Here is a 13,553-nt window from a genome sequence, read left to right as displayed (position 1 = left end):
ACTGGTCAATGCCTTGTTGTCAAGCCATTATCAAGCTAGGCTGCATTTAAGGACGTTTGATATGTTATGTTATGCTGAAGGGAAATGACAAGTATTCTGATTATTTAATTAAATACAAATAGCAACACCACAATGTAAAAATACTCCATTACTAGTAATGGTCCTGCATTTAAACAAGAGATGAATAAAAGTAGAGCCGTACTATCTGCAAAATGTATTAATGTATCAAAAGTAAAAGCACTCAGTATGCAGAAGCCCCGGTCCAGAGTGTTATGTCATAGTGATACAATTGTAATACAGCATTTGCATTTTATAGTTGATAAAAGTGGAGATCATTTTAACTATAAATAGTAGCCTACATATATGTTATAAGATGTTGGGCAATTACATTTTATTACATTTAACCACTGGTTATGTTATGTTAGGTCTTTTGATGTAATGTTTGCATGGACATAAAAACATAGTAGCCTATATCATGCTTCATAATGGAACACTGACATGCATGTGTGACAATGAAATTTGTGAATCTATTCGTTGCCTTGACAGTACACAACTCATCATCACACAGACACCAGTAATTGGGTGGGTACAATCGCTCTATCTCGCAGCGGCTCCCAATCAGCTGAGCAGAGCGCTGAAAGCAGTCACATGTCTTATCTGGGTTTGTGTTTTTCCCCCTCCACGTGTCAAGATACTTGGAGCAGAAGGCGGGACCAAAACAAACCACCTGATTGGTCCACTGCGTGTCACCAGCTTATGTTCGCGAGAAGGACTGTTCTCTTAAAGGGCCAGACACAATATTTGATCACCTCTCAAAAACAAGACAGCATGAGCTCAATGTTCTGCAGAGACCAATTAACATATGTAGCAGCGTTAAATATTGGTTATTTTACCCAACAGTATATACAATACTTAAAATTAGTACCACCTTAACAGTAAAATGTTACTTACACAATGTAAGAGACTCACAGGGGTCATATTTTATACACTGAGTGCTGTTACTTTTGGTATTTATCAATGCAAGTATTTTTTACAATGTGTGGTATCACTGTTACTTTAGCAAACTGAATACTTCCTTCACCACTGACCATTTGCTAAAAAAATAAATTGTTAAATGATATAGATTTTTAAAGCAATAACTGCATTATATGCTTTGATTGTGCTGTATTTGCATAACACGGTGTCGCTGATTGTTCCTTTCACGTTATTAAGAAGGGGCGGTTCCCAGTCATCGGGGCGGACCGCTTTTACACAGGGAAAAAAACAACCCCGCTCTAGTCAGCAAACATGTATGAGTGGCTGTAATGCGAAGAGGGATACAAGTCGCATCAACACAGTCTGTAGGAAACAAGGTAACGGCGAGTTGTCAAGATACCACCAATCACAACGGAAAGAGCATTTGCTGGCGGTGAGTGTAATTGTCGTGTATTCACATTTAAAGGGATAAATCGCCATTTCACCGTCGCGTGCATCGTTGTTTGTGGGAGTTTGTCAACAAATGTGCGGGCAGCTGGGGCATGCCCGGGCAGAGACGGGGTGAGTGGACTTACCGGAGCGTTGGCATATGGCAGACAGAGAGCATTTATATATGCATCTCTGTCCTGTTCTTCACATCAGTGAGGCTTTCTTCTCTTGTTTCAACGAAGTGAATACATGACGAAGTGACTGGAACTATCCATCACCTCTCGCGCGTGGATTCTCAACGTCCCGGCTGTTGCCCGGTCTTTGAGACACAGTCGTCTGTTTTTTTTTTTTTATCATTACACACTATTACGGTTAGTTAAACACTACACACAGTGAAATTACGTGTCCTGTTTATATTTCACGCATACTATCTGCTTTTAGTGAGTGAAGCTATCTGAACTCTGTTATCTCAGAGCTGTTTGTTCTGGAGAAGAGTTGTCAGGCGAAGTGGAAGAGAGCGTGTTACGGAGGATAATGGGAGCCATGCGAGTAACACTGTTATAGCACATGTTTTTAAATAGTTTGTTGTCGCTGTCACGAGTAAATAATTAACCAACTCACAGACTAGCTAAAGTTGTATCTGCTTTTTTTAAGCGAGAAAAAAAAAACAAGTTTGAATCCATAATTTCGGCTGTGGTTAGCACCATGTGTCAGCATCCTGTTTCGGCAGTTTCTTCACGGATACAGATGCAGCACATTACCCGTGGTCCTCCGGAGCCTGTTTATTGACGACTTGAAACGCCTTAATAAAAATTGCATTAAGTAACTTTTTCTAGCTGTGTGGATAATACTTTTGCATCGCAGTGGTAACTTACATCGACAAAATATTATTCACCATACAAATACAAAACATTTAGCTTTCTGGATTTAATTAGATTATTTAACTGGCTCTTGCCCTTTTCCAGTGAATTAATAACGTTAGTGTCCATGACTTTATTGGCGCCTGTCACTAACACAATGGATATGTATTCCTATTTGTATGAAGGCAGTAGTAGGATAAATAGTAGCAGAGCTCACCTTGAGTGCACCCCCACCCAGAGTAGTTCATGGAGGAGAGCCCGGTGCACAGATGGTGCAGCAGAGGGAGCCACTCTCTGCTGCAGCTTTGAGCCTCTGACCAGCACTGTGGTGGCTTCCAGGCCTCCCTGCTGCCCCAGGCAGTGTGTGTATCTGTGTGTGTGTGTGTGTGTGTGTGTGTTGTGTGTAATATCTTTCTGTGTGTCTTCCTGTCTATGTTTTTTTTTTATGTGTCTGACACTATGGTAATCTTGCCAGTCCTCTGTTGACTGGCAGTGGAAACTGAAGACAGGGCTCGCATTGCCATTGACACACAACACATGTGCACATTTGATCTCAGTAAGACTTGTGGTAAAGTTGCAGAGAAGCTCTTACTGCTTGCATAGCAATAAATAATGTACTACTTTAGGGTGATTAGGGCTGTTTTGAAAATTGTAATACCCAACTAAACGTGTGACAAAATTGATTTCACTATTAAATGCCCATGGAACAATGTACTATTTTTGTTTACACACAAAAATGACAGTCCCAATACACTATAATAATAAGGCCTGGACAATTAGACCAAGATCTAGATCAAAATGTAGTTTCCTCCTTTGACACTATATGATATGACATCATGCAAACGGACACTTTTACAAAGAGATGTGCGACTGGGCCTCCTTGCTCAGTAAACACAATTCCAGTACATCCAGTTTCAACTTCTGCATTTGCCAGTCAACCTATTTGTCTCCACTCATACAACAAAAGGAAAAGACATACACGCTTGACAAAAAGATGAAACACTAGTTCAGATTGTGGAATGTGGCCAAGGAGGAAGAGAGTGTTTGCGTTCAGCAGGCACAGTTGAGGATGGAGTGAAACTTGTTATCTCCCTCATGAAACGGCTGCTGCACGCAGCACATGACCGTCTAGCCAGGTCTCTGGTTTCACTGAGGTTTACTCACACACCATCCGCTGCTGTGTGCGTGCATTTACAGTGTAGACAGGCAGCTTTCCAGCAATTGTGTGGTTGAGAAAGACAGAGGGAACAACAAGCATAGGTAATAATGTTGAGCTGTAGAATTGTGCAGGAGGAAGCTAATCTCCTGACTGTGACTGCTTTGTGGCACACAGATCCAGATAAAAGAGAAAAAAAAGCCTCTCTGGAGGATCTTTTGGCACTTAATTACAATTTGGCAGGAACAGCTTGGCAAAATCTGCTGCATTTTTAGCTGCCCACTGGTTCCCCCTACACAAGGTGTTTCCATACATTTGGCTCCTGTTACTACTTGTCATCACTATATTATAAGAGCTTGTCGCTTTAGCTACATCATGTATGTTGACATTGGCAGATATATCTGTGCCTCTGAAACTATCCATCCCTGCTTGTTTGTTTTCAATATTACCTCACACAACATGAACCTCTTACTGGGCATTATGACTAATGATTTATTTTCATTTAATGTAGACCTGGTGAGATCATTTTCTATCTGTCAGAGGGCAAAGTTTCCACTGATAACAGAATGATATTTGGCATTTTTTGTTTGGTCTTGAAACACATCATGCCCAAATGACCTGCAAGCTAAAGATCATGAACTCATAGGCATGAGTCTAACACAGTCCCACAAATTGGTATTGGTATTTACACTACCAAAACACTGTCAAACACACATACTTGTTATGTCATTCTAAAGTTTCCATCTTGTGCCCCCTATTTCTCTCCAGGGAGTTTACCGCTGAGGCGTCGGATGGACGATGAGGAGGAGGACATGTCACGGCCCATCTCGCAGCTCTGGGGAACGCCCTTTAGGGACGTCAAATACGAAGACCGCGCCACACATATTGCGGCTGGACAGGCCCTCGCTGCAGTCACTGCTGCCGTGCCCACGTTGCAGAGCCACAACAACAACAGCATCGGCATTAACACGCTGCCCTGCAGCTTGCACTGGCAGCCTCGCATACCCTTTCACGGTAAGGAGGGGCGAGATCATGTGAGCCTACTGAAAGTGATGTGGGCTTATGGTTTTAGAAACTACATCGAGTGCAACCTCTCTATTAGTAACTCCTTTCATCTAGCAGGTTACTCATTGGGAACTGTCCTCAAAGACCCAACTGATTACAACTGTCAATTAGATTTGAGAATTATTAGATAGGATGAGAGCGGGGGGCTGGTACTTTCTTTGTTTTCAGGCTATTAGACGTACTAGATTCCATTTTGATATATTACTGCAAAACAAACAAGCTTAGTAATTCATTTCTCTTGTAGCTGGGAGATCCCCATGTCCTATTATACACATGCTGAGAACATGAGAAACATGCCATTCTAAGAAATGGTTTGTTTACTGTGTAAATTTGTATTCATCTTAACTAATACTAATAATCTATACATACATATACTATGAACCTAACTCTGATAAATGATGATCACATTCCAGCCAGTTTGTTATTTGGGGGATTTTTTTTAAAATTAACATTTATTGAAAAAAAATATATAAACAGACCACACTAATTTCACACATAAATAAAGGCACATACCCACACTAATATGTCCACTGCTTTTAATCCAATATTGTATTCCCATCTCTAATCAAATCAGTGTGACATGACCCTAATTGAATTGAAAAAATGTTGAAGTAGAATGTTTGTTGAGTTTGTTGACTCAATGTCAGTGTGAGAGGTATATATTGTTCTGGGTTTAAAGTCATCAATACATAAACACCACTCACTGTTATTACCTTGTCGTTCATTGTAATCTACCCAGTAATGGATGTCATGCACTTGGCCTGGTGCCATGTCTTCTCCCAAACAAAGTCCAGGGTGCTCAGTTTCTTAGAGGTATTATGGTCCTCTGTGAGGCAGGATAGCAGGACATTATGCACACATGATAACATAAAAAAGTGGCATGACTGCAGAAGCGCATGCCTGAGACAATGAGTAAACTCAGTGACACAACTGAAAGGTAGCAGTTCACTGAGGCTGTTTTTGATTTAATAAGGTGTTTGAGTTTTCCACCTACCAACACTCTCCCTCTTTCTTGTTTGTGGACTCTGCAGTTTGACTTTGAGTGCATACCTTGTAATTTGTCCATCTGAGAAGATCTAATAAAACCTGTTTGTGTTTCAGAAAGCAATGTAGCAGCAGTGTAAAGTAGATACTGTTTAATTTGCTTAGCAGGTCAGACACAGCTGTGTTTGATGCCTTTAATAGTAATCAAGATACTTGGGCTTATTTTAAGACTGTCTGCAGAGTGTTTTGTAAAGTTTTTCACTGTCTAGTCTAAAATTAAAAAGTAAAACATAAGAAGTTTTACTAAACTGATATCAGTTATATCTCTTAGTCTTATAATCATCTTGGCACCATTGACACTGACAACAGCCTCTTGGTATTTAAGATCCAACAACAACATCAAGTTTTAAGAAGCTTGCATGTTTTCCTTTTAGGCAACGCTGGATTACGCTCACATTTCCCTGCTCAGTTTGAGCCCATGGAGGACCGGGGAGAGAGGCAGATTGAAGAGGAGGAGGAAGAGGGCAGAGGGGAGGAAGATGACAGGATGGAAGAGAGGCCCGAGGAGCAGGCAGGGGTGAGCGTCGAGGCACAAATTGGTCGTAAACTTCGGGAGATCGGAGACAAGTTCCACCAGGATCACGTTGAACTGGTAAGCCTCACTCCCAAGCAGTGAAGTGGATCATTAAATGACCTCCCACTTAAAACAACCAGCTGCAGAGCCTGTATGCCTTTTTAAGCACAAAGTGTCAAAGTGTAAACAATATGAACACAGGTGGACTAACATTGCCTCAAAGAAGAAATGGATATTATATAACTAAATGTTCTATTTGCCCGTTGAACAGCTGCTTGTGCATATCACCGAGACAATTCAGCAGCATGTGACAGTGGGTCTTAAGGGTCGCTAGGATTTAAACTAGGCTATATTTTGTTGACTTGAGACAAAAAGTGCATGTAACGTGTGAACTATTTATGCGTGTCAGCTTTTACTTGATTAGAGACACAAGTCAAGGCTACCGTGTGCCAATTTGTGGCTCACTCTTGGTAAGAAAAGGGCAGAACATTTTGCCAGCTGGATTGGCCACAACCCACACTGGATAAAAATAGCCTGAGCAGTGATTTAACCACTTTCTTGGCCACACTAAGGGAAAAAACCTAAATCACTAATAAGGCACGATTTAGTAACTTCATATTGGATATTAAACCTACAAAACGGATATGTATTCAGTCCGTGTCACTGGCTACTAGGAATACATTGTGACAGGGAATGTATGTTCCCTTGTCTACAAAGACAAAATAAAATAAAAGAAATAAGTGAAATCCATTCCCCCCATCTGTTAAATGCTTTCTTAAAAAGAGCAGATTAAATGACACCCTCCCACTTCTGACCAATATCCTTTATCCCTTTGTCTCCGCTCTGTAATTTAAAAGATACGTGTGTCCTTGACCAGAAAGTGGACTTCTTTATACTGAACATATCACATATCACGCGTGAAACAATTTGGGACTAGAGTTAATGAAGGTAACTGAGCGTGGAGACTCACGGTTTGCAAAGCTACCGAGGAAATAGTTCAGCACACATACCTTGTGTAGTTTGTGACATGTAGTTAATTGTGCATGTCAAGAAATAAAATCCACATGGAAACATGGCAGGAATTGTGTCACAATCTTGTCACAATGTCAACATGTTCCACCTCTAATCTGCACTCCCACTTTTCTGTTCTCCTTTGGTAATGTTTGGTATCACTGTGTGTTTGATAACAGGTCCAGGGGGTTACTTGTGTTAGCAGTTACTGCTCTGATTAAGCGTCCACATAAGTCAAATGACTTTAAACGTAGTTAATAAGTACAAATATACAGGGAGTGGTATCGCATTTCTTGCAGAGCAGGTGAGATCTATGTGACTGTCACGAACAGGAGTAAGTAGCATGTCTGTGTCTGGGTAGACTTGGGTGACTGTTTGTATGGCGTCTAAAAATAGAACCTGACTCATGGCTACCCACAATACCTCAGTTGTCCCGCTGACTGTCTCAGTGTGTGCATCTTTGTGTGTGTTTTGGTTTGCGTGTGAAACTCTGACAGAGAGATAAGAAAGAAAACTGTCTTTTTTGTCTGCTGTCCTCCTTGGCCGCATCTGATACTGCTGTTGTAGGAATATTCCAAAGGGAGAATAATCACAAACGATTATTTATGATATCCAATCACTTCTTCTCTATTGTGTCTGTCTGCTGCTATTGTTAGACTTTTTCCTATCCAAGCAGAAGTTACCGGTGTGGGCTAATGTGTGTTTTTTTTTTTTTTATGTGAAGTAGATTGTATTTGTGGTTTGAGTCTTAAACACTAGTTTTGACAACTTTTGTGGCCAAAAAAAGCTAATACTGTCAGGGAAATTTCAGGGAAAAGGTAAATCCATTCTAACATTAAGTGCAAACATGCACGTCTTTTTTAATCGTTTGGGGTGCATTCACTTAAAAATGGCAAACAAAATACACCCCATTCTCCACTACTTACGCAAATGACAGCAGAAAGAGGAGCCTCACGTGGAACAAACCAGGGTACTGTTTAAATAAGCTCAGCAGTGTAGAATTAAGGCAATTAAGGACAATTAGGGTTACATTTAGCGGTGCTGGTTCAATTCAGTTCAGTCTGCTAGTTTTGCATTAAATAGCCTGTGGCAGACTCTGATTCCTAGGCTGGTAGAGACCTTGATAGAGAGAGCAGAGAGAGAGATCGTAACAAGAATGCTTATGCAACAGGCTGCAATATCTGAGCGCGGCTGTTCAGAAAGCCAGTGGAAGCTGTGCAGGATCAGAGATGAGAAGGGGGAGAGAGGAGATTGCAGGCTGCAGCAGGAACCCCTTCATCTGTCTGCAGTCCACGCGGGCTGCACACAGCCACAAATGACAGAGCTGGGAGAAGGCAGCTCCATAGCGGGGGGGCAGTTTCATTTTCCTTTGGCTTTGTTTTGATAATTATTCAGCTAACTTCGCTATTACAAGAGAGCTGTGATGAAATAGGCAGCGCATTCTCTGAAAGCATTTCACTTTGAGGTTCTCATTTTGAAGTCAACAGTGCAACATTTTATAAGAGGCACTGTCTCAAACCTGAGGGAAGAGGATAGTGTGATATTATGATGATGAGTGACAGCTCCTCAGGGTTGTTTTACAGTTGTTCGCCTGGTCATTTTAATCTTTTACTTTCATCAAACAACTAAATGAAGTATTACGATTAACTTCTGTCTAGGAATGAGAGTCTCTAGAAATCAGAGAGACACTGCACCTGATACTGTATATTCCACAGGATGTGCGTGTGACAGACATGTTTGCTAGACACAAGCTAATGTTGTGGAAACATCCAGTCTACTCGTCATATGGTTTGAGCTCACAGGGTTTACCACAGTTCACAAGGCTTTACCTCAAAAGCCTGTTACGAGGAAATCTGAGGCGTAATTTTTTGTTAGGACGAAAGTCTGATGAGCATTTATGATTTAACCTGCCCTCCCTGATGCTAATAACCTAATGTGTATTTTTTTTTCTATCTACTTGCAGTTCGTAAGACATCAGAGACAAAACCTGCCTGCCTGGATGCGCCTTACGATGGCCCTGTTTGGCCTTCTGTTTCCAAGAGAGGCTCTCTTCCCCCGCCTGAGAGGAGATCAGAGATGAAGGGGCTTCCTGTTGGCCCTCGCCTCAGCCCTTGTTTCCCCCCACAGGGACAAGACTTTTAAGAGATGGCACTGTAAGATGGAACACGGGTTTGGATTTTGTTTTCTAATTGAATACGAAGATGAGATGAGGAAAACACTGGTCACCGCTGGACGGAGGCCCATTACAATTTTTCTTAATTTTTTTGTTTTTGTTTTTTCGCCTCTCCAAGAAGAAGCCATTGCGTTTGAAGAGATATTTTCGAAATATTTGTAAGATTACCTATTTTGTACAGTAAACTACTCTTTTTATTTGGTATAAGTCTTGAAGGACCTCCATCAGTCCAGGGAATGCCTTATTCTCTCCTGCCACAGTGCACCTCTTTTGCATCAAGGAAATCATAAAAAAAAAGAATCATTTTAAGATTAGGCCACTTGTTTTGGCAACAAACTGTGGACGTGGACATTTTTGTGCTGAAGTTACTGAACCTTGAGGACTCTGGGGACATTTCTAATTTATTATGAGTTAAACAATAAGCCCTGTACTTATCCTTTACTGTTCCACACTGGCTAATTTGAAAATGGTTGTCATGACGTTGTGGAGGTGCTACACACTGGTGTTGCACTGTCGGTCAGTTTAGAGGTTTAACCAGCTTCCACTGTAGATGCAGGGACATTATATCAACCTGTGTCATCCATCAGCCTCTCCATCACCAGTACCACTCATGCCGTTATAAGACCCACTGTGTAGAGTCCAATCCTGTAGATTTAAAGGATAAACACATGTATGCTTGAATGTAGGTGTACTGAAGATATTTTAGTCGAGTAACTTCAAAACCTGACATAATCGTGATTATTCTTTGAGTTTGTGATCATGTGTATGTAGGAGTGCGTGCTTACTGTTTCCAAAATCTGCAGTCATTTTGAAACCAAATAAGCACAAGCGAATCTCCTTTGTGGGATCACAATCAGGGAAGTGGAGAACAATCACACAGCTGAAAATGTTTTGGAAAAATTTCATAATTTTCTAAAGCTTTTTAGTATTTCTTTCTCCGGCTGGATTGACAATCGCAATTTTGCCCTTTGCTGCAACGTGCGGGTCGCCTGTGGGAGAGATGACATTTATCGGCATTTTTAGGGGCAAGCAATATTCAAGCCAGTGGAAGGAAGTAAAATCTTAGGGATCTGTTGCATTTGTAATCAAACTGACGTTTCCCAAAGTATGGCTGTGTTCTCAATTAAATACACCTCTCTACAAATATCTTTGTTAGAGGAACATTTTGGTTTAACGTTACAGAGATGCATTTTTATTTTGTTTCACTCCAGGTGTAAATGTCTTGAGCACTGATTCAATCCCGATGTGCTGATACATGTACAGTATGCATCAACCTTTCATTCAAGTGCTTTCTTTCACCAAACTGCCAGTGGTATATTCAGCTTCACTGAGAACTTAGTAAGAACAGTTTCTGTACATTTAAAAAAAAAAACATTTTTACTAACACACAGACACATTTGGGTATAGGAGGTTTATACACCCTTTCGTGACAACTGCTATGTTAGCATTTTGCAATGACAAAGCCACTGTTTCTCAATGTAAGGTTTATCAAAGAAAAAGTCTTTAAGGACTTTAAAGAAGATGTTAAAAATTCCTCATTTGATGTATTATTTCAGTCTGTTGTAGATTCATTATATGAACTTTTGAAGACACTGATGGTTTTTTTTCCTCCTTTTTGTTTTCTTCAGGGAGTAGTTAAGAACCATGTTAATTACCTGATGCTTCTTATGAGTTGTGTTTGCAAATAATCTGCCTTTGAGTGAGGACTCCATGCAGCTTAGACGACGCTGCACACAAGCAAAGATATGTCATTAGACTTTTTTTATGTTTTCCAAAGCACATTCACTCAACATCAACATGGAAGTGTGTTACAGATTTTGTTACAGTTTATTTTGTTCTGTAACGGCATGAGTAGCTGAACCAAAAGTTAGTTTCCTGCAAACATTGAACGCTGAGCCAATTCAGATAGTTGTGACACACTCTCTGGTCCTCAGTCCAAAGCTTCACCCTCTGTCGTCAGCTGTCACGTTTAACTACTCCCTGTCCTCATCGAGATCAAGTTTCAGTTTGTTTGGTTTCTTTTCAATAATTTATACTTATTTATTTTGTGTATATTTGCTCAGTGCTACTGTACAGATGCTATCTCAGTGTGTACAGTCCTTTTCTTCTCATTGTTGATGCGCATTCAGTTGTGCGTTTGATGCCTGTGTGTGGGGAGGTTGGACTAAAGCCATGTGCCTCGTGCGTTCTCACACGAATGTTGTGAGTCCTCGCAAATCACATGAACAACAGACAATCAAATGTACAAAATGTGCCTTGTGAGTAACAGACCTGCCACATCATCATCAACACTTGGCATAATTACCCAAAGTCACTGGTCACAGCTCTTGTTTCACTTGGGCTTTGTGAAAACAACATGCTCTGATACAATAGAGTTGGCACAAAGAGTACGGCGTGTTCTTGTGCCTTCATAAAAAAAGAAAATCAGTTTCACGAGGCACAGGCTCAACCTTTGACATCTCTCAGCACGAACAGCGAGTTTCACGACGCAAAACCTATTTAATATCAGTAACGACTGTTTGCAATCAATGTGCACTGTAAAAAAACAAAACTATTTTTTACCTGTATACTGTATTTTGCGCCTTTCTCTCTTTCTACTCCCGTGCTGAACTTCCCCTCTAGAAACTCTTTAAGATCTGTAATATGCTGGATCGGCCTAGCTCGCCTGGGTTTTTGTGCTTTATTATCTACAATCTAGTAGGGCTGTGGGTTTACATTTGAAGGAGGAATGAGCCACCATGGTGCCCAGTATTATTTGTATGTGAGATGGGTTGAACAGCCACTCATTCGGTGTGGCGTTGATCTGTTGTCGTTACCAACCACTGTTGCAACCCAGCCTCAAGTGAAACATTTGTTATTCGTTCAACCTTCAGTGTCTTTAATATCAAATTCCTTCGATCAGTTTTTTGAATATCCAAGAAAGAGTGCATCTTTACTGTCAAGTGCTGTGATTTGGTGTTTTTTATACATTTGACATGAATTTGACACAGCTATTGTTGCTATCTTTATAATACCATTTAGCAAAAAAAAAATTCCATATCTTTTTGTAAGAAGACAAAGAAAGAACTACAACAACACAACTTTTTTGCTTTTCTATGATTGCTTTTTTTTCAATGTGGCATTTTTAATTTTTGATATTGCCAAGTCTGCTGTGTCACTCTCAGTTCAAGGGCTTTTTTCCGATATATGTAAATGGAGTAAAAATGCATGTCCAACATTCCTGGAAAAATCTGTATCTTAAGGGTTTGAATGTAATTTAATGGAGTGAAAACCATGATGTCTCTTTTAATACATGAACTGAACAGTGGAACTTATTTCAGACTCCTGTGCTGTGTGCGCGGGGAGTTTGTATTGTCTTCACATTTCTTTCTTGACGTTCAGAGTGGTCTCAAGGATTTCACATTCATGTGTCCTAATGAAGTGAGACCCAGTCCAGATGTAGCAGTTTTTGTTAAAGCATTGACTGTGTTATCTTTGGGACTGCTCTGTGTCTACTGCACTGTTTAAACAAACAGCGCAGGACATGAGGCAATGGAGGGAACGGAGGATGACGGGGGATGTTATTCTTTTTCTAGTGCAATATGCTGTACATAAGAGCTTGGCTCTCGAAATCTTACAATTTCTCCTAATTTCTTCTGTTGTTAAATGGGTACATTGCTGTTTCTTTTTCATTAAAACTTTATGAACATTTGAAATGGCCTGTGCTTCATTTCTGCAACAAAATACCACGTGAAAGAGTAAAAGACATGACTGCAGTAAAACAGCATCAGAAACCAGGATACTGTTATCGTCATGTACAGTATACAGGGAGCTAAATAACAAGGTTGCTCAATGTTACATGTAAACGTCATATTCCAAATGATCAAAACCGGGTGCGACTTCAAATTGGGATACTGGGTTATGTCAACATAATCAATGAAGCAGGATATTGAAAAGTCAATAGCTCTCACTGTGAGTTCTAAACTAAGTTAAATAGTTATATAGACATCCTGTAACAAGACATGCTAGCAGGTCTGTGGGGCTATACATACGCTTTGAGCTAAATGCTAAACAACCTAGATTAGCGTGTTAGCATGCTAGGAACCACAAACAACAGCTGAGAGGGATAGGAGTCAACAAATCATTGAAACTTTGACCTGATGAAGGTACTAGACAAAGTCAAGAGATCACAACTTAACAAATTCATCTTGAGGGGAGTATGAATGCCTGTGCCAGATTGTATGGCAATCCATCTAACAAAAAGTTTAAACATAGGTAAGCCATGTCAGTCAAAACAACAAATGCCAACCCTATGGTGGCACTAGAGGAAAAGCTGGGGCTTAACGA

At 40.5% G+C, this 13,553-nt stretch overlaps 1 protein-coding gene across 1 annotated transcript; it reads left to right on the top strand.

The window, feature by feature from the left end:
- The first annotated feature begins 1,223 nt into the window (after positions 1-1,223).
- bmf2 (BCL2 modifying factor 2) lies at positions 1,224-12,922 on the top strand. Its single transcript, XM_031322057.2, has 4 exons — positions 1,224-1,408; positions 4,189-4,434; positions 5,904-6,121; positions 9,018-12,922. The coding sequence occupies exons 2-4, from the start codon at positions 4,212-4,214 to the stop codon at positions 9,132-9,134; spliced, it is 558 nt and encodes a 185-aa protein (XP_031177917.1). The 5' UTR covers positions 1,224-1,408; positions 4,189-4,211; the 3' UTR covers positions 9,135-12,922.
- The last annotated feature ends 631 nt before the right edge of the window (positions 12,923-13,553 follow it).

The sequence above is a fragment of the Sander lucioperca genome, chromosome 19, assembly GCF_008315115.2.
Source record: "Sander lucioperca isolate FBNREF2018 chromosome 19, SLUC_FBN_1.2, whole genome shotgun sequence".
NCBI lineage: Eukaryota > Metazoa > Chordata > Actinopteri > Perciformes > Percidae > Sander > Sander lucioperca.
The sequence above is the reverse complement of the archived record's forward strand: the minus strand, read 5'-3'. Positions and strand labels throughout refer to the sequence as shown.